This window comes from Gouania willdenowi, chromosome 19 (assembly GCF_900634775.1).
Source record: "Gouania willdenowi chromosome 19, fGouWil2.1, whole genome shotgun sequence".
NCBI lineage: Eukaryota > Metazoa > Chordata > Actinopteri > Blenniiformes > Gobiesocidae > Gouania > Gouania willdenowi.
Genome location: NC_041062.1, coordinates 9,978,252 through 9,993,012, shown reverse-complemented (window position 1 = coordinate 9,993,012; position 14,761 = coordinate 9,978,252). Strand labels below are relative to the sequence as shown.

The 14,761-nt window shown below is 39.6% G+C and overlaps 1 protein-coding gene across 1 annotated transcript; it reads right to left on the bottom strand.

Moving 5' to 3' along the window:
* Window positions 1–1,395: 1,395 nt before the first annotated feature.
* tbx21 (T-box transcription factor 21) lies at window positions 1,396–13,835 on the bottom strand. Its single transcript, XM_028476417.1, has 6 exons — window positions 13,175–13,835; window positions 5,244–5,398; window positions 3,515–3,636; window positions 3,285–3,443; window positions 3,130–3,191; window positions 1,396–2,549 (listed from the first exon to the last, which is right to left on the bottom strand). The coding sequence occupies exons 1-6, from the start codon at window positions 13,711–13,713 to the stop codon at window positions 1,814–1,816; spliced, it is 1,773 nt and encodes a 590-aa protein (XP_028332218.1). The 5' UTR covers window positions 13,714–13,835; the 3' UTR covers window positions 1,396–1,813.
* Window positions 13,836–14,761: the final 926 nt, after the last annotated feature.

Below are 14,761 nucleotides of genomic sequence, written 5' to 3'. Positions count from 1 at the left end.
CATAAACGTCGCAGCTGCAAGAGACATGGGAACTGACCGCTGTTTGTTTATGTTCACTGTCATCACTATCAGTGTGTGAGTTTGTCTCTGTGTGTGTGTGTGTGTGTGTGTGTGTGTGTGTGTTTCTCTGTCTGTGTCCATGTGTTACCCAGTGACTGCAACGTGAACCAGTGTGTGAAACCAGTGGCGTGCTGGCCCTCCAGGCCTCTGTCAGCCCGTCAAAGGTGACCCGAGTGTGTGAATCTGTGACCTGAAGGCAGCCGGACGCACAAATTTGAAAACACCAGCAGCAGAGGTGTGGTGTGGTGTGGTGAGGAGAGTCACATCCTTCAACATCATTGGATCCATTTGGCTCCTCCCACAAAATTACAGCATGCCGAGAGCCACCAATTGATCACCAATAATCAATAACAAATGGGACATTATGTACATTATCAATGATATTCAAAATAAGGATGTATTCGACTGATGCTGAGCGATGCTGGGTGTTGTTGATCAGACTGAAATAAGATTTACTAAGGAATACCAATAGAAACCAGTATCTAACCAATATAAACCAGTGTAACCAGTACTAAACCACAGTAACCAGTATTAAACCAGTATAAACCAGTGTAACCAGTATTAAACCAGAATAAACCAGTGTAACCAGTACTAAACCAGAGTAACCAGTATTAAACCAGTGTAACCAGTATTAAACTACTAGAAACTAATATAAACCAGTATAAACCAGTGTATCCAGTTTAAATTGGTTTAAACCAGTATAACCAATATAAACTCCTATAAATCAGTATAACCAGTATACAGAGAGTTCATTAAAGGGCCATCAGCATGTTCTTGTTTCACTGCTACTCTGCTTAAGCTGTTCCCACTCAACGTTTTTGAAGCCATAATACAGCGCTTAGGGGCGCTGCCATCTTGCAAATTTGACGTCATTAGGAGCCAGAGTCTACCACAGTAGGGTCTGGTGGGAGGAGCCATGGTAACATGCCCCAGCCCATTTAGCATACTGCCCTGATGAGTTACGCAGCCCAGCTACGCCACAAACTCAAGTATCTTTCCCACTGGAAATTCTATCTTGTTCAGATGATCAGATCATAGAGGTTAGTACTAGTAGCTCAAAAAAGACAAAAAAACTGAATGGAAAAGTTTAATGGCGTCTCGGCTTTCCTTCACGACGTAATTGCTTAAGCTTTTCCCAAATAGAGCTACGCAAGATCAGAGGCTGTCAATCATCGTCATATATGATGTCAAATCCCGTTTTTCAGCCTCAAATAACTTACTTAAAAACAAACTTCACAGAAAAATTAGCACTTGAACACAAGGGTGTTCACAGCAGAGTTTAGGTTTGGAAAAAAATTGTGTGACGAGTATTTTAACTTTACAGTTTGACCAACATCCCATCTGTTATCACTGAGGAGGCGGGGTTTATGACCTATACTGCAGCCAGTCAGCAGGGGGAGCTCGTGCGTCTTCCATTCTTTTTACAGTCTATGGTGAATACTCAGACACAGTCACCAGTAAACACGATCACCAGTTGGTTTCAAACACTATTAAGGAGCAATATCAGCCGAATGTTCCGTATCAACAACTTCATGGAGAGTTTCATCAAACTAGTCAATACTCAAGGACAGTCTGAGGGGGCAGAGCTTCCCTGTCAAAGATCCCGTGTAGCAGTTGGATGAATGCTCCCACTCAAAGAGTCAGAAAGCTGTGCTGATTGGATGAAGCCTGTGCAAAAGGAGGGGCTGAAGCTCTGAGATGGTTGCGTTGGTTGTCGTTACCATCCTGGCCTGTTGGGGGCACTGTGGCATGTTCAGTGGGTGTAATATTCGTAGTAATCTAAGTCGCTGTCCTTCTTGCAGACTTCTCCAGCGTGAGGCGAGTTCTCAGTGCTGTCCGTGTACGGCGACAACCTCCTTAACTTGTTGTCACCCTCAAACAGGCCAGATTCGGCAGAGTCTGCAGTTTTCAGCGAGGGTGGCTCGGGCCAGGGGTCCTCGGCCGCCCCGCCCACTGAGTCTTTGTGCTGCAGGGGGGCCGGGGGTAGACGGTGGGTGCCGGGTGACGTGGAGGAGGAAGAAGAGGAAGAGGAGGTGGAAATGGGTCTGAACCAGCCCAAGCTGGCTGCAGGTTTAGTGGGGAGGTACTGAGGGGGTGGCCGGCTGGTGCTCCATCCGGCCCCCGAGACCCCCGTCATGCTGGCAGAAGAGAACGGGTGCTCCTGGTAGTAGCTGAAGGTGTGGTGAGCCGGCGTCTGCAGCGGGAAGGACTTGTAGAAACCATTCCCTGAGAAGTCGCCCTCGTAGGTGGAGGGGAAGTCAAGGCGGTTGGAGCTGATGCCCTGCTGGGGGGGCAGGTACCAGCGGGTGGGGGGGCCCGGGCTGGCGGAGGCGTCTTTGTGCTGCTCGCGGCTGTAGAAGCGGCTTTGAGGCAGAGGACTCATGAAGGGCTCAGAGAAGAAGCCCTGAGGGCAGCAGCTCCCTGGCAGCACCGGCTGAGCCTCAGTTGGGGAGGGGGTGAGTCGATCAGGGTCGGGAGCCGTGTAGAGCCTGTGAGAGAAATGAATCCATCAAAAAACCAACCAACAAACCAATCAAAGAATCAAGGAACCAACCAACCAAGGGAGCAACAACATAACCAACAAACAAAACAACCAAGGACCCAAACAACCAACAGCCAAGAAACAAACAAATCAACCAAAAACTAAACCAAACAATCTTGAAACAATTCCAACTGACCAACCAAGGAAGCAATGCGCCAAAAAACCAACCAAAGAACCAACAAATAAACCAACCAATAAACCAACTAACCAATCAAGGACAAAACAAATGAACCAACAAACCAAACAACCAAGGAATCAACTAACAAACCAACCAACTTAGGACCTAACAAACTCACTAACCATGCCACCAACAAACTTTCAAACCAATGAACCAACCAACAAACTAGTCAACCAAGGAACCAATGAACAAATGAATCAACGAAACAAACCAACCATCCGAGGACCCAATCAACCAACATCCAAGAAACCAAACAATCATGAAACAATTGAACTGACCAACCAGAAACAAACCAACCAAATGTTGACCTCCTGCACTTTACTGATAGTTTTATTTTGGAAAAACTCACGTGTCGTAATTGTCCCGGAAACCTTTGGCAAAGGGGTTGTGGTCTATCTTCAGCTGAGTGATCTGTGAGAGGGACAGGCAGAGACAGACAGCGGAGGTCACAAACTGAAGACGGACCAATCGGTGCAGAGGGATTCTCAGGTCAGAGGAACTCACATCTGCGTTCTGGTAGGCGGTGACAGCGATGAACTGAGTTTCAGGGAAGATGAAAGTCTGAGTTTTGGAGGAGAGGAACGGGTCGTCTGAGCCATCCTCCTTCACCTCCACGATGTGCAGACGAGGCTGGTATTTATGGAGCGACTGCAGCACGACCATCTGCACAAGCCATCCCATAATAAGAAGTAGTAGTATAACAAAAAAAAATTAAAAATCAGTAGCTCAGGTACCTGAGCCACGTTGTTGGTGCTGCCTTTGTTGTTGGTGAGCTTGAGTTTGCTGAAGGACACTTCCTGTCTCATCCAGTGAGCGCCGGTGTTTGGAGAGTCTGGATGCATGTACACTCTGTTCCCTGTTGGGTTTACATTACATACAGATGCAAGGGTTAATAAAAGAGGAAAATAAGAAGAACATGGATGTATCAAAAGTATCACAAGTACATTAAAACTTTAAATAGTCAGAGTAAAAATGTAGAAGTAAAAGATTTATCACAAAAATATAAAAATAAAACAAAGTATTAGAAAAAAGACAATTTTTAAAAATAAAAGATTAAATAAAAATACCTAAATAAATAAAAAAGTAAATTAATGACTAATATTAATGATCAATGAATGATTTGTATCTGAATAAAAAACTAATTATGCTTGACAAAACAAAATGACACAAGGAAATACAGGATACAGGAAATGAAAGACAGAAAAAAATAAATTATGATAATGACATCATCTTATTAAAATAAAATAAAAGGAAATACAAAAATGATACAAATCAAAATTAGAAAAACAGATGCAAGATTTATTAAGAGGAGAAAATAAGAAGAACAAGGGTATTCAAAAGAATCAGAAGCATATCAAAACATAAAATCTAAATAATATAAGAAATTACATGAAACAAAATTTAATTCAAACAAAAAAAAAAGAACATAAAAACAACAGGATATAGATTTTAACTGCTAAACGTAGAGGTGTAGCTGATATATTTATGTATATGCATATATATTTTTTTAATGAAGCTGCAGTGGGAACAGTTGCTATCTCATTTCCTTGGTGTCACCGCAGTGACCCACTAACGCAGAACGAGCACACGCCACAACAACAAAGTGAAATCCTTTCACCACATGATCCACACGTGCAGGACAAAAACTTCCTCACATTCCATCTATAACTACATTCTCTCTCTAAACTATAAACTCTGTTCCTTTGATCAAAAAGATTTAAAAACCTAAATTACTGTCACATGTTCACTGCTTTTCCTCCTCCTACTTCATTTCATCTGTAACTTTTGTTAAATCTTCTCACTGATCTCGTCTCCATAGCAACCATCATATAGATCTACTGTCTATAGAACATCCAGATGTAGATGATGGATCCTGTGCAAACTGGGAATCCTGCACTTATTCAATGAAAACTACATTATCCACTGTATACACTCAAACAATACATTTAAATCCAATTTATACACTTAAACTTACTCTAATTCTACCTAATCTAATCAAATCTAAACCAACCTAATCTAAACTAAAATAAACTAATCTAAATTAACGTAAACCAATTTAATCTAATCTAAACTAATTTTATTAAATTTTTTAATTTAATTTTCTAATTGAATTTAATACAATTTAATCAAATTTTATAATTATTTCAATTTAATCAAATTTTATAAATTAATCTAATCTAATCAAGCCTAAATATGTAATTCAAGGTCATTTAATTTAATATAATATATTTAATCTAAATTAATTTAATTTTCTAATTTGATGTAATTTAATTTATTTTTCTAATTTAATGTCATTTAATTGATAAACACAGTGTGGGACAGTTTTCTTTGATGTTTTTATTTATTGTGATTGATAAAAAGCCTGAATCCAATGATAAACATGTGATAGTGTAATAAACACGTGGCAGTATGATAATAAACGTGATTGTGTAATAACGAACATGTGATGGTGATGATCTTTACCTGGCATATTTCCCTCAGCCTTCCCACACTGGACCCACTTCCCTCCCTGGTACCTCCAGTGGTGCTGGTCGGACAGAACCACGTCTACGTACACGTTATAGTGAGCAGACGGGTCCAGGACGCTGAGGTTGAAGCTGAGGAAGGGGAACATCCTCCTGGAAACACAATGACAACATACTGTAATCTAATGCGACTGCACAATAAGTAAAAACCCAAACTTAAAGTAGGGACGCACGATATTAACTTCATACGATACTTCCATATGGTCTGATATATGCAGGTAAGAATGATCACAACATATTAAAGTAAAGATTTAGTGTTATTAATAAATGAGACACACACACACACAGTCAATAACAAGTCACGGGTGGTCAAATCACAGCTGAAGGCCACGCCCACAACGTCTGAGCCTGAAATATTAAAGCTGCTGAATCATAAAACGCTGGAGACGAGGTGAGGACCAGGTCTCTCTCTCTCTCTCTCACACACACACACACACACACACACACACACACACACACACACACACACACACACACACACACACACACACACACACACACACACACACACACACACACACACACACACACACACACACACACACACACACACACACACACACACACACACACACACACACACACACACACACACACACACACACACACACACCACACACACACACCACACGTACGTATGGGGGCATTTAAATTGTACATTATTTATGTATTATTCTAATATTTGTTTCTATTTCTGTTCATTTCTTTCTTCTGCTGCTGCTAATGCTAAGTTAATGCTAAGCTAGTACTAGGCTGAGGATGCATGGTATATGCTCGGCTAATGTTACTGTTAATGCTAAGCTATTGTTAAGCTAATGCTAATCCTATTGTTAGTAAGGATGCATGGCTAATGCAAAGCTATCGTTAGGCTAATGCCAATCTAAGCTATTGTTATCCATAACCTTCATTAGTTAAGATGCATGGTATATGCTAGGTTAATGTTAAGCTATTGCTAGGCTAATGCTAAGCTAATGATAGGCTAGTTATCAGGGATGTGGGCGGTAGGGATCCTGGCTCCTGATTGGTGGAGGACATCACGTTCTTTTTTTTTTAAGTGTTGCCTCTGAGCTAAAGCATCTGTGGCTGTTACTCCAGTAGCATGCACGTGCCCCCCCCCCCCCCTCCCTCTGTAGCTCCAGCTCAGACACAGTTTACAGGTGCTCAGATGTGGTTGGAAGTTTTTATGATTGTGGTTTGATAAAGAAGTGAAACTGCTAGCGTGTGATTAGCATGTGCAGGTGGGCCGATGCTCGGACTGAACAAAGGCAGCAGACATAAAAACCACAGGGACGGTTTCATGTGTTCACAGACGAGTGGGAGTCAAAGCCCCGACGGAGGGTGATTCATAGCAACTCCAGGAGTGTTTTTTAGTCACAAATCAGTCACAAGATAACATGAGCACTAGTGGATTCCTTACACCGGCTAAGTGTGATCCAAGTTCAACTTTTTCCTCAACGATACAGCAGAGTCAAGTGTGTTGGATCGCGGCGTTCACTCAGCATGAGCGCACACACACATACACACACAGCTGATTGGACAACAACAGATCTATATGTTTTTGTTTCCTGCTCCGTCACCTGAAGAGAAGCTCTGGAATAATCAAAGAACAAAAATACCAGGAAAATAAAAAAAATATCACGTTAAGAATGAAGTAAAAACTCGTCCAGCATCTGTCTACTGGACTCCACATCCCACAATGCACCAAACATTTCCAACAATGGAGATCAAAGGACATGAAAACAAACACATGAGCAGCAATTTTAACCTTTTTGTATCTTTATTTTTTTAAACAAATGAGCTCAAATTTATTGATCAGTGAGGCTTATAATGAGTCTTTATCAAATTAAATATCAGCAGCTTTAAACATGAAACAAAAACATAGAAAAATAATTTCAATAATATACTTTTTATCTAATTATTGCTCAGAAGAGTTTAATCCTGACACAATAAGAAAAACAAAAAGCTTCAAACACTGATCAATAATCAATGCAGGATGATTATTGGCCACTTTGATAATAAAGCATGATGCTAAGCTTTCATTTCTCCTCGTTTACATTTGGTTTCCTGATGATGATGATGATGCTGTGGTCACATGATGCCCTGCGCTGCTCGTGATTGGAGGATTCAGAGTTTAACTGAGTCACAGAAACCTGAAGTGAACGTCTGTCTGACGGAATCAGTCCAGCTGCTCTTCCTCACTCAGGCCATTAATAGCTTTTATTTTGAAGGGGCTCTATTCATCCCAGCATCTAACCCCACTTTATAAAACCGTAGGTTTGCCTGAACCATAATAAGAAATTAAGATCTTTGGTTAAATTTGGTAAATCACTGTTACAGTTCCATGAGTAATCATGTTATCTTGCAACACTAAAAATATGCCTGCTTATAGCTTTTATAAAACTTCTTTATAATAAAAGCTTTTCATAGTGTGATGAGTTGGTGACAAATTCAGATTTTATCACAGCGAAGCGACACAAAACTGTGTGTGTTACTGTTTTTTTCTATTTTGAACTAATTTTTGTTGTGTTTGTTTTGTTATTTGTATCTGTCCCCAGTTATTTTCTAGCTGTCCTAAAGTCATATCTGTGTGTGTTATCGTTATTTTGTTTTATTTTTCTGTGTTGTGTGTGTTTTTGGAGTCATTTTGGGCATTTACTTCCATAATTAAACCAAGGGCCCATGTCTGCGTTACATATTTTCAGTGGAGGGGACGTTAAAGGCTGATGTGTTGATGGTCGTCCTCAAAGAGGAAGAGTTTACAGATGCAGACGTTAAAACCAGCAAAGGAAATGATGCAGTGCAATCAAACTTCTGCTTTACGATCCACACACACGATTAGAATGTGTGTCAGACACCGAGCGCCCACTGCACTTTCCTCACAGGTCTCGCCAACTTTGGAAAAACACACAGAGCTCATTAAAGCAGAGCCACTTTCCTTTTCCTGTGTGTGTGTGTGTGTGTGTGTGTGGGGGTTTATGTGTGGGGCAGCGCTCATTCCCGGAGGGCTGCTGTCCTGCTCTCAGTCACTCACAAATGTTCTGCTTTTCTGCTGATTCAGCATTTCTGCACCTGACAAACAAAATATATATACATTTACCATTTCTTATGAGCTTTATTTCCTTTGTCTTCATGTGCTGTTCTTGTTGTTTTACATGTGTTTACCTTTCCCACAGACGGCCATCCATATGGTGCCCTTCATTCTGTCGACACTTTGGGACTTTTTGTTGCAGATTTTAGTTTTTTTGGTGTATTTTCAGTAGTTTTGTTGTCGTTTAGTTGAGTTTGCTGTCGTTTTATGTCTTTTGATGGGATTGTTTGTTATATTTTCTGAGTCTACAGCCACAGCAGAGTTCTGGAGGACTTGGACCTCCTACTGATAGAGGACGTCATCGTTTAAAGTCAACGTGTTACTGCTGGAGCTGAAGGAGGTAGAGATCAGTGAGCAGAAGTAGAGAGACTTCAAAGTGTGTCTGAAGCCTCTGAGTGTGTGAGTGTGTGTGTGTGTTTGACACACCTTTGGATCTGGTTTGATTAACATTGCAGCGTTACCAGTCTACGCTCTGAGCCCAGATCAAACTTTCAGGAGGATTCGGCTTCAGATGTCAGAATAAAAAAGTCCTTTTGGGACTTTTTTTTCTGCTCAACTTTCTTTAAAACAACAACTTTTTGTTTCCGGAAGTTAAAATTATGTGTCACACGTTACATTTCCTTCAGTAGTTTGTTATAAGTTGTGCTTTTGAGAGAAGTATTAACGCAGGAAAGTGAAAATCCAACTTTAACCAATCAAATGAAGCGATGCAGTCACCTGACACTAGCTGACCATGTTTATGTAGCACTGCTCGTCGCTAACAATTAGCTTCTGTTTACGAGCAGTTTTGCTAACTTGGCGACAAGGAAAAAAAAAGAAACAAACGTAGCAATTTTTCAGCTTGAACATTTCTAAAGACTAAAGCATTCATAGTTACTCTCAATGGGCCGGATACCTCAGGGGTTCTCAACAATGGGGTCAGGACCCGTCTTCAAGAAACGAAGAATATTTTTTAAACAATTTGAACTCATTTTTGCTTATTTTTACTTTTTTCTGCAACTACACCAAACTTGTCATATTTCAACTTTTTTCATCACTTTTTCTTGCCATATTTTTGCTCCTTTTTGCTACATTACTCCCATTTCTGACACATCCGTCAAATGTCAATGCCTTTTCTGGACATTTTTCCCACTTGCAAGACATTTTCAGCACTTATAAACCCTTTCCCACTTAATATCACATGTTGACCCATTATTGTCACTTTTAACCTCTTTACCATATTTCATGCTTATTTTTTTGCCAGTTTAAATTAATTGTTCCAATATTGACACTTTGAACCCTTTTTACCACTTTTTTGCCCACTCCAATTTGCAATTTTTAACTTTTAATTCATGTGGTTTTAAAAATCCCATTTCTCCAACTTTCCCACCATTTTTTGGACACTTTTAATCCATTTTATTTCTGATTCAACTACGGATTTCCATCTTTAAGATGACTATACACTATGGCCCAAATAATAATAAACTTCCTGGATAACAGTGGATATTATTCAGATAAATAAATAAATGTGGTTATCACAGATTCATAGAACAATGGACCATCATTTTGCTGACATTATGGATGAGCCCCATACATCTCTCCCCTTTATTCCCCCTTATAGATGACCCTGTCTCCACATGACTGTTCTTCAATGTTCATGTCTGTGTTAAACCACCTTCAGGTACAGTGGGGGTCCCCCGCTCTCTGGAACCTTTATTTTGGGGGTTGAGGCCTGAAAAGGCTGAGAACCACTCGTGTAGAGCAAGGTGTGAAATATATTCACTTTATTTTACTTTGAAAAGTTGCCAGTTCGGCTTTTGTCGGCAATATTTCCTCACTGGAAAAAAACAAGTGTATATAAATTTAGAATTGGCCTTTGCAAAATAAACAAACAGAAGAAAGCAGGACTGTGGACCTGGAGTTTGACACCGAGCACTCATCACTGTGCACTCATTTGATGGAGGTTAAACTATGAAATGAATCAACTCGTGTTTCATATCGTTGGTTAACACACTTTCAATCCCAGCGTCAAACATCGCCACACAAACACTGCTAAAAACTGCACAAACAGACTTTACACTGTTTAATTTAAATTAAAAATGAAGTAATATTTGAAAATGAGAAAGAAGGAAGCCTGCATAGGGACGTTGTTTTGCTGTGTCATAACCGACACTATACAGCATGACACACATACACACTCACAGTCACACACAGTCCCTAAAGTAACAACAAAAATGCCACAAAATAACAGATTACAATAAAGGAAAATAAATATACACACATTTTGTTCACTGTGGCAAAGAATGTCACTCTATAAAATACAAACGCACATTAATAATAATCAACAATCACAAAAGTTAAGCTCCTTTATCTTTGATTTTAATCCTGGACTTGATTGTAATTATTTCTAATTTTTTTTACTTTGTTTAACCTCATTTAAAATATTGACTAAAGGTTCAAAATGAGCATTGCTTTTTTATAATCATATTTATACACTTGTACATATATGTGTATATATACTGTGCTTGATAATTGTAAAAATATTGTTTAAATTATACAAGTTAGAGGTTTTTTCTTCAAAATGTGGATTTAACGAGACATTTTGTCTCAGAATAATGAAAATTTGGATATTTATTTGCTTTTTACTGACAAAAAAATGGTCAAAAGTCTTTTTTTTTTTTTTAAACTCCTACTTCAGTTTCCAACCACAAAAAATGAGATTAGATAAAAGATAAACGGAGATGAAATGTGTCAAAAATAAACTAAATTTAGAGTTAAATGAGTCAGAAATTGTCCGTCCTTTTACTCATTGTTTCCAAGCCGTGGTTGGTCAAAAACAAGCGTTTGTTAAATTCAAAGTTTGGCTGTGAAATGTGGTTTAACAATCTGCACTGATGGAAATAAATCCTGCATGATTCATGCATTTTAATATCTATAATGAAAATGATAAATGTGTAAGAAAAACAGACAATGTAGGTTTTAAAACCACAATGTTTGATTTAAATCATGAAATATTGACATGTTTTAAACAGAAACTATGAGCTTATACGTGCACGCCCTTCACACTCAAAATCAGCAAAAACATTTTCAAACATGGAAGAAGCTCAGGATTATTATTACAATAAAATGAGAACTTAATCCTTCGACAAAATTGATTCTTATGAGAAATTTTAACAATATTTAACTAACGATGACTGTAGAATAAAAATGTTTAAAAAAATTGACTCAAACAAAACAATTATTTAACACATGTCAAAATGGCATTTAAACTCTTAGATGATGATAACCACAACTGTTCACTCTTATAAAATAAACAATTATTTGTTTTATGGTAAAACCTATCAAATTCATCCCAACTAAAAAAAATTAAATTTTACATCAACAAAATTCAATATTTGACATTCGCCAGAAATTACACAAATGTCAAAGTTTGGGGTGATATAAAACAAAATAAATAACTTTGCATATAGAATATTAATATGGGATCTTAATTTTATAATTATAAACTGTGCAGCAGAAAATGTGAAAGTAAAAAATTTTAGAACTGCATGAGGTGCAAAACTTAGATGCATTTTAATAGACTTAAATAAAAAACCTAAAACCTAACAATATAAGAAGTAACTCAGGTGCAGGTTATATATATATATATATATATATATATATATATATATATATATATATATATATATATATATTTTTTTTTTTAATGTATCTTTCAAACAGAAAACATTAACCAACAGGTGTTTGCAGAAAGATGTGATTTAGAGCTAAAACAAACAAACAAAACAAAAAAATTAAAGGGTTATTCTGTATTTAAGACTTCAGTGTTGAATTTAATAAATTAAAGCACGAGCAGCTCAGTATTTTTATTAAAAATGGAAGCTTTTTAGGAGGAAAAAAGATCGACGACGTGACAGCGCGGCTGAGAGAACATAGATGGTCTGAAAAGCTTCTGTCAAGCACAAGTGTCGCATATTGGTGAATTAATGCTAATGCTCAGTGACCTATGGGAGCCCCCGAACCCGCTCAGCTCAGGGATGTAGATCCATCCATCCAGAGCAGGAGGCTGATCACATTTCTACAGATCGTAATTCAGCCGCGCGCAAAACCTGCTTTTACGCACGGTCACTTTTTCTTATTCCATTCACACAGGTATTATAATTAATATATCCTTAAATAATAACAGATTTAGTAGAAAAATGAACGTTTGGCGCATTTGGGATTAACCATTAACAGCCACTATAAGCTGAACACGCTGCGGTGGCGCTGGCACCCCGCGGACTGCAGAGGTCAACCTGCCGCTGATTCAGCTCTTTACACTTGATTTTAGCTTTCACCCAAAATTACTTCTCTCCCCTCTGAGCCACGCAGAGAAAATGTGTCTCACTGCAGTTGTTTCCAAACCGGGCGGGAGGAAGAAAAAAAAAATGAGAAAAGTTTTACGCGCGTATAGAGAAAAAACTACTTTCATATGACTCAGATTGGACAGGATTTACGCACAGGAGCACAAAACTGATCAGGTATGTGCTGAATTATCAATGTCAGAATGAAAAACTAAAAAAAAAAAAAAAAAAACTAATTTATTCTAAATGTTGCATCGCTGATTAAACATGTGTGTGCTTCCTTTGTGGAATTTACCTTCATATTTCCACTCATACGCGGCGTCTGCGGTTTATTTGATCAGTAGGTGGAGGATGAGTAAAGTGGAAAGTGCGTAAAACCATGAGCAGGTGCGGTGCGTGTTTGACTTGTTTTTGGTTGTTTCTTTGGCTGAATCCGTGACCGTGTGGATGAAAACTCACCGTCCCTGTTTGGTGATGATCATCTCGGTCTGAAACTTGTGAAACTTTGCCCACAGCGGGTAGTTGTTGAGCAGAGCCTGCGTCTTCCCGCACACCTGCAGCCCAGGTAGTGGGTAGAGCTGCGGCCGCTGGTAGCCGTGCTGGAAGCCGGTGGTGGCGGTGGGGGGGTAGCCGTCCATGGGGGGCGCGTACATGTCTTTACCGCCCGTGGGAAACACGTCTCCGGACGCGGTGATGTAGCCCTGGCCGGTGCCGGAGCGCACGCCTCCATACGGACAGTTACCGAGGCTCTGCGCGTAAAACCTGCCAGAGTGCGGCGCCTGCTCCGGGTGGAACTGCAGGGCCAGCGCGTCCTGTGCGCCCGGCACGGGTACCGGGTCCGGGTAGTACAGCCGCGCGTCCTGGATTCCCATCTTAAAGTCGCTTAGATCCTTCGCTCCGCGGTGGAAGTGGCCACTCAGGTCGCTGCTTTTACCCAAACTTTGCGTCTCGGTGCCATTCAACATGCTGAGGTACAGGCTGCCACTGATTCCGCCCATCTGCAGCCGCGGCTGCGCCAAATGGCACAATTTTGCGCTCTGACGCACGGATGGAATTAAGTCAGAAGCACTAGAAGAGTTTTCATGAAATAAAAAACACTTAAAAATGCTGCAGCGAGTCAGAGGTAAACTCTAACATCCATCACTGCGACTCATTCTGAGCATCTCAACTTTTAAACACACACACATACACACACTAACCTGATATATACATTAACAGAGCCGTCATATTTAGGAGGCGTGGCCGAGGGGGAGGAGGGGACCTCCCCTCACGCACACATGCACATTGCACACACACTTGTTGAGGACTGAAAATAAAGCATCAATAAATTATAAAATAATGATACATCATAATGGGTCGCATGCTCTCCCTGAGCGTGACCTCATGATTTACAACATGTGCAGCAGATTAGTAGGAGCATTAGCAGCTATTAACTCATTAGCATTAACAGCTTTAAAACAAAGATTCACCTTTGGCATTAGTAACATTAGCATTAGCAGCAGTGCCATTAGCATTCTCCATGAACAAAGCTTTAGAATTAACTCTGAAATCTTAAATAAGCATCAGTATTAGCACTAAAAACATCTGCATCAGCACTTGTATCAGCATTATCAACAAGAAGGCACCATTCCTCATGTGGCTAAGTGAAATTTAAGATGACAAGCTTTTGCATCAAACTTAGCATCAGAAAAGTTTTCTGCAAAAATGACCTGCATTAGCAATTGCAGTAAAATGTGCCTTTACCATCAGTGTCAGAATGAGAACCAACATCAGCATTACCATCAGAAGTACCATTAGCACCAAACCAACAGCAACATTATTATCAGCATCAAAATCAGCAGCTGCTTTAAACATCAGCATCATCAACATTCAAAGTCAGCAATAACTATCACACAGCCACAGCATGAAAACCGTCAGCATTAAAATCTGCATCCACATTAAGGTCAGCATTAGCCACAGCATCAATATTAGAGTCAGCGTTCAAATCAGCACCGAGTTCAGCATTGTCATTAGCACCAACAACATTAAACTCAGTAAAATTAGCAT

Bases quoted from the DNA above. Each gene is read 5' to 3' on its own strand.
- tbx21 (XM_028476417.1), bottom strand. From the start codon at position 13,713: ATGGGCGGAATCAGTGGCAGCCTGTACCTCAGCATGTTGAATGGCACC. The intron at 3,192-3,284 runs GTGAGTTCCTCT...TCCCTCTCACAG, and splicing joins CCGCCTACCAGAACGCAGAT to ATCACTCAGCTGAAGATAGA. The intron at 2,550-3,129 runs GTGAGTTTTTCC...TTTCTCTCACAG, and splicing joins TTCCGGGACAATTACGACAC to GCTCTACACGGCTCCCGACC.